The 7,240-nt window shown below is 37.8% G+C and overlaps 1 protein-coding gene across 1 annotated transcript; it reads left to right on the top strand.

The window, feature by feature from the left end:
• Positions 1–1,515: 1,515 nt before the first annotated feature.
• LOC308507529 (small ribosomal subunit protein eS25-like) lies at positions 1,516–1,878 on the top strand (the record flags this gene model as incomplete). The annotated part of the gene is made up of 1 exon (XM_081072602.1): positions 1,516–1,878. The coding sequence occupies one exon, from the start codon at positions 1,516–1,518 to the stop codon at positions 1,876–1,878; it is 363 nt and encodes a 120-aa protein (XP_080928728.1).
• Positions 1,879–7,240: the final 5,362 nt, after the last annotated feature.

Genomic DNA, 7,240 nt, shown 5'->3' with positions numbered 1-7,240 from the left:
GAGAGAGAGACCACATTCACATAACTTTTATTATTAGTGACTGTTTTACTCTTACTGTATTTAATTTATATATTAAATTTTATCATAAGTAAGTATGTATGGGGAGAAAGTAGTATAAGTATGTATAGGGTTTGGTACTATCTATAGTTTCAGGCATCCACTAAGGTTTTGGAACATATCTTCTGTAGATAAGGGGAGACTACTGTAATTGCCTTTAATGTGGTAAGGCGATTTCATGCCTACTATCTCAAAAAATAAGAACTGAAGTAGAGAATTGTTACATAAATGCCTTAGTACCGAAATTCATCATGTGTCCTATTCTCTCTATATAACAACGCTGCTTTGGTGTCTGTGCGCGAGACGCGTTTTCTCTTGTCAACAACACCTATAAACACAGCTGCGTGCTGCTGCTCTGCACCAAATGTCCTTGATTTGGTCAAGGAACCAAAAGAGATTTAAAAAGGACAGATGCTCCATAAAGAAATTAGTTGGTGCACATTTGTTGACAAAAATAGAGCGTTTAATGAAAATATTTTTTTCAAATAAGTAATCCTGAAGTTAACTTCACTGTTGTACTAGAGTCTCTATATTGCAGATAAGGTTAATATGGATGCAGTTTATTTCAGACATAAAAACAGAAATACCAGTTTAATTCAACACATATATCTTAAAGCTACTTTTAGATGAGTGTATATTTACAGTGGCACAAACGTGGTCCCACTATATTACCTTCTTTACTATGTATATGGATAAAAAATAAACTAGAATTAGATTTACAATACTATTGCAAATATTTTCCTGATGTCAACATAAGCCTGGCTAAATGTCTATGTTTGGAAATTAAAGATATATAATGTGCATGCAATTATTTGGTGAACTTAATAGTTTTTAAACAGCAGTGTTTTAGTAATTTCTTTCATGTGCCTTTGTGCTTTCACATTTTATGCTTTCACTTTATTAAATTTACGGAGATGAAAGAGAATAATGATGTAGAGATTCAGAAACATTGACAGAAAAATACTATCCATAAAACACAATAGCTGAATTAAAACAAGCTCAAATAAATAATTTCCCAAGTTTTCTTATCATCTTCTCTGAGATTCTTTTTAATTTGCTTTTTGTATAAACACTTTCTTCCATTTACGTTTTTGCTTTTTCTCTCTTATTAGCTGCACAAGTGAAAATTAGGGGTACTACTAGAAAGTGATTGGAAATCAGATCAGATTTTGCTCACAGTTTTAAATGACAGGAACAATTCTTGTGATGGCTTTAAATTATACTCAACGAAAATTACTGTTATACAGGAATGAGCAGTTAGTTTGCAAAGGTAGAGCTAGAAGACAGAGGGTCAATGCGGAAGCCTCGGAGAAAGTCAGTGACGTAAAGGACCATGATAGTGAGGAATCTAAGGACTGAGACAGGACAGATTAGCATGTGTCTAAAAGTCATGTATCAAGAAATATTCACCTATCTTAGCGAAGCTGCAGTCGTAGCCTCTGCTGTCCGCACTTTGCCATGCCGCCCAAAGACGACAAGAAGAAGAAAGACGCTGGAAAGTTGGCCAAGAAAGACAAAGACCCAGTGAACAAATCTGGAGGCAAGGCCAAAAAGAAGTGGTCCAAAGGCAAAGTTCGGGACAAACTCAATAACCTAGTCTTGTTTGACAAAGCGACATTTGACAAACTCTGTAAGGAAGTTCCCAACTATAAGCTTATAACCCCAGCTGTTGTCTCTGAGAGACTGAAGATCCGCCGTTCCTTGGCCAGGGCAGCCCTTAGGAAAGGACTTATTCAATTAGTTTCAAAGCACCGAGCTCAAGTAATTTATACCAGAAACACCAAGGGTGGGGATGCCCCAGCTGCTGGTGAAGATGCATGAAAAACAGGTCCCACCAACTGTACATTTTGAAAAATAAAACTTTATTAAATAAAAAAAAAGAAATATTCACCTAAAATAAAACTTAACTACATAGATACTAAGAAATTTGGTGGAAAAAACTGAAGTCTTTGCCCTCTAGAAAGTGTAGAGTCTGATCAAACATGAGGAGACGAAAGAGATGATTTTAGATAGTGGAAAAAATATCTGGAAAACAATATGTCTAAATGATAGAGATTGCCATGTTCGGGCTCTGTTAGGATTTTCAGAAAAGGTGTCGCTGAGAAACTGACACATTTCAGTATAGTTGAATGATGAGAAGGAAAAGGGAAAATCATTCTCTGCAGAAGGAACAGTGAGTACAGAGGACCTGAGAAGGAACCCAACTCAGTGTATCAGAGGAACCATGCTGAAAAATAAAAGTGTGAGGTTAGAGCACAGTAAACAGGGAGAGAAATGGAATTGCAAATGCAGGACAATTTTACGGAAGGCTATAAAAGCCAAAATAAAGCATTTAGATCTGATACTAAGTGTAATGGAAGCCAATGAAGGGAAAAGTTAGAAAACTACTACAATTGAGCAGGTGAAAGATGATGGTGGCTTGGATTAGGATGGCAGTGGTAAAGAGAAGAAGCGATAGATGGGTTTAAAATATGTTTACAGTACATAGTCAATTGATAGGTCTTGCTGACGGGTGGGAAAAAGCAAGGAGTCAAACTCTTAGACTTTTGTCCACAGCTCTACCTGGTTGTACTATTTACCACCTTGGGAAAGTTGAAGGGAGAGTAGGTTTGGTTAGGAAAGATAATGAGGTTTTAGTTTGTCAATCTAAAGTTTCAAATGTTTATTAGGAAGACACATAGAAAAAGCAAGGAGGTAGTTGAGCATATCAGTCTGGAGATCGTAGGAATTGTCTGCATTAGAGGTATCAGCCTGTTGATGTTATGTGAAGCTATGGGATTGGATGACATAGTGGAAGTATGGAAACAGACAAGAGAAAGGTCCAAAATTGAGGACAGAGGTTCTCCAGCACTTAACGATCAAGCAGAGAAGCAGAATTGACTAAGAGGAGACTTAGAAGCAATGCCACTAGGCAGGAAAAAGTCTGAGAGGTACGATTTGACAGAGGTCAAAATAAGAAAAGTTATTAGAAAGAAGTAACAGTAAGCGGGGTTGAGTATATTGAAATGTCAATGAAACAAAAGCAAAAATGTGACCACTGGACTTTTCAGAATGACACTCATTAGTTACCTTGACTTGAGGAGTCTGCAGAGTGGTGAAATGAGGTCCTACACCAGGTTGAGGCAAGAATGTGAAATGAGGAAACAGAGGAATTATAAACAACTCTCCAAAATGTTTACAATTAATAGCGCCTTAAAAATGTGTACTGGGGAAACATTAGCGGATTTTGAATATTTCAAGGCTTAAAAAAGTGATTTAGTAGAAGAATGAAATTTCTGAAGCAGGAGACAGGAGGTTATATGCACAGGGATACAGACCTTTGATGGAAGGAAGGACAATTTATTAGTAATTACAGAATGGAAGAAAAGGACAGTGAGAAAAATGCAGTTCAGTTGTATTTTATGATGGACAGATAGGGGAGTTTCTGTTTGTTTGTGTTTATTTTTTCAACAGCTGACAATGAGGAGCTTGGAGAAGGATATAATGTGTGACGCGAGTAGAGAATGAATAACGATTTGCATAGAATACAAAACTGAGCAAGAAGAGTATGTTTTTCAGGCATTGTTGAGTCCTATTGAAATGTGTAAACTTGAATTTAAAGTTAGATCAGTTATCAAATTTATTTGTTTGTTCCCACTGATATTAAGTGTTTAGGTAGAAACATGGAGTAGGCAGGTAGATTTAAGAGCATAATAAGGATTGTAATTGGTAGACACTTATCATAAAAGAAGAAATAACCCAAATAAACATTCCCATTCAGAAAGAAGAAGAAAGACAGACGTACTGCAGACAGTGGCAGTAGCAATTTTGATGTCCCAAAAGGTGGACGTTGTGAGGAACCCATCCTCTAAACAGAGAATATCTTGAGTTTTCTCTGAGTTCACTTCAAGGTAGAACTCCTTTTGTCCAGTGTTCTCAACAGCCCTTCGCTCGACCATCTAGGAAACTCTGTCTTTTTCATTATGATCCTAGCCATATCTGAAACAGGCACTGATGAACGTGTTCTTCCTAGGCCCTGAGCTGATTCTCTGTTCACTCCCTGCCTCACCAGCCACGTTAACATGTAAACAGTCACAGTCTGTTTTTGTCCAGGCTGCTGGTTCTCTGGCAAAACATATCTCTCTAAAAGCTCTTTAATCTAGTTGATTCCAGTGACCTCTATATGTCAAAATCCATGTTTACCGTTCTTTTCCAACATTATTTTCTAGACATCATACTTAATTTGTGATGTTTTTTTATTTTGCTTTTTTACCCTGTCCTCTCTCTTTAAATCTAGTAATGGGTACCTTGAGCCTAACATTTTTCAGAGGAAAAGCTAAATACTTTGTTGATTTTCCTAGAACAATTTTTATTTTCCAATTGAAAGTATTTGCTCAAGATTGCATCCTGTATTCTTTCCCTGGGATACCATAACCAAATCAAAAAATTTACCATTGGCCTTTTCCTTGATTTAATTCTGCTGCAATGCTGAATTTTAATAGGCTCTTATTGGTGAACATTCTCATTTGCATTGGGGTGAGAAGCAGTTGTCTCTTTCAACCCTGAAAGACCTTGGTTTTAGGTACTCTCCCTATTCCTTTAATCCCTTCTCAAGCTGTCAAATCTTTTCAGAGCTTCTCTTTCTTTGAACATATTGTGAAATGCAGATATTCTGTTTTAAGACTTCTAGCACTACAACCTCATTAGTCTCTCGATCTTCTTTCTAAATTGCAGCAAAAGGCAGCTTTATCAAATCTTTTGTTATTTCAAAACATAGATCTCATTTCCCACCTTCTAACATATATATGTGTATATATACATATATATATACATATATATACATATATATGTATATATATATGTATATATATTTATTTCTCACCAATTGATCACTATAAACAATGCCACATATTTTAGGTTTTCATTACATCTGCACCACAACTCCATGTTCAAAATTCAGTACTTTTAGTAGCACAAAGCTGCAGGTTTATTGCTTACTCACACTGCAAATCCAGTGCAGGCCTCACGTAGGGATGCAGGCAGAATTAGGCTCTGTCTTTGCACATACTTCTGTGATTGTTGTGTCAGGAAGGAGAATGTGGGGCTTTGCTGCTTGGTTCTTAGAATGTCTTCCTGGAAATTAGATGGATTACTTTGCTCACATTTAATTAGCCAAAGCAAGTCACATGGTTTTGCCTAATTTCAAGATGGTCGGGGGAGTGCAATTCTACAACTCCTAGAAGGAGAATACCAGGATATTTTTGAAAAGCCGTAACAATGACCACATAGACTGTTAAAAAAATATTTGGTACTGAAAAGAATGAGAAGATGCTACAAGGAAGTAAGAAAAACAAAACAAAACAAAATAAAACAAAACAAAACACATGGGTACTTTTTTTCTTCTTCCAGCAATAAGAGGCAATAGCAGGGTGCCTGAGGGTTTGGTTAATGCAGAGCCACAAGACAGGAAGGAAATTATTTATCTGGATGATAATAAAAAGATAACCTGCAGATGACCCAGTAAAGAAATAAATGTGAATTCTGAAGCAGATATCTAACAGCAATTATGTAGACCAATGTCTGGTTAACTGAAAACCCTCTGCTGAGAGTGAAATACCACATCAAATAGCATTCTTACTTATAGCTTCTGATTGCAGAAGTATTTGGTTGTAAAAGAAACCATGCCATAATTCACTTCTCTTTCAAAGATAATGTTTTCCTTCTATAGGCAGAGGCTGAGGCAGGTAATATAATGGAAAGATCTCTGGACTAGAATCATGAGATCTCTGCCGGCTTCGAACTGTATGAGTGTTGTTATATCACAAAAAAATGTCTTTCAAACTCGAGTTGTCCCCATTGTGTCTTTCTTGTATCATACTCTTATCACATTTCACCTAGATTGCTGCCTACCAATTAGTCCCTTTATTTCTAGGTCCTCCAACCACCATCACCAAACATGCTCTCCACATGGCTTCCAGAGTGATCTGGCATGTAGCAGCGGCTTGTTAATCATTTGTTAAATTGAAATTAATGTTTTTGAATGATGTTCTCCACCAAATTGGGGTGGGGGGCTCTAGGGAGGGCATAAGTTTATTCTTTCTTTGGGAGATCCACATCTATTCCCTAAAAAGGTAAGAACTTGTCTGCTATAACCCTTTTCTTTTCCTTCAGGGCCAAGTTCTAAGTGTTTTCATAAACATAATTGAATACTGCAAACCATACACAGTGATATGCTCCCAGAAGTCAGTCCCAGCAAATGCCCTTTTCTCCATCCCTGTCAATAAGGCTCACCAAAAGCAATTTTCTTTTAGCTGGCAAGGCCCGTGATTCTTTACTACCCTACTTCAGGGATGTATCAACTCTGTAGCTCTATGTCATTATTTAGTTTACAGTGATCTCGGTTGACTTTTCCTTCCACAGGATATCACACTAGATCATTACATTGATAACATTATGCTTATTACATCTAGTGGGGTGTGACAACTACTCTAGACTTATTGTTAAGAAATTTGCATATTTTATGTGGAAAATAAATCCCACATAAATTCTGGGGCCTTCCACCTTAGTGAAATTTCTGAGGGTCCAGTGGTGTGGAGGATGCCAACATATCCTTTCTAATGTGAAGAATAAGTTCTTGCTTTTAGTCCCTCCTACAATAAAAAAGGAATCACAGTGCCTGGTGGGCCGCTTTGGATTTGGGAGGCAACGTATTCCACGCTTGGGTGTGTTACTCCAACCCATTTACTGAGTGACCCAAAAAGCTGCTCATTTTGAGTGGGGCCCAGAATGAAAAGAAACTTTGCAACAGGTCCAAGCTGTTATGCGAGAAGCTCTGCCATTTAATCCAGCGGATGCAATAGTGCTTGAAGTGTCCGAGTCAGATCAGGACGCCGTTTGCCCCTGTGTATGAAACCCAGCGCAGTCCCACAGGCTTTCAGAGCAAAACTCTGCTATCCCTGTGGACAACTGCTCCCTTCTGAGAAACAGCTCATGTCCTGCTGCTGGGCCTTAGGAGAAAATGAACGCTTAAACATGGGCCACCAAGTTATCACATGACCTGAAGCACCCAGCAGAACTGGGTGTTACCTGACCCACCAAGCCAGATAAAGTGTGCGTACGGATAAACTCCATCAATAAATGGAGGTGGTATATATGAGCAAGCCCTGAAGGCACACATAAGTTACGTGATGAAGTAGCCCAAATG

This window comes from Rhinolophus hipposideros (genome assembly GCF_964194185.1).
Source record: "Rhinolophus hipposideros genome assembly, chromosome: 2".
NCBI lineage: Eukaryota > Metazoa > Chordata > Mammalia > Chiroptera > Rhinolophidae > Rhinolophus > Rhinolophus hipposideros.
This window is presented reverse-complemented; position numbering and strand designations above follow the sequence as displayed.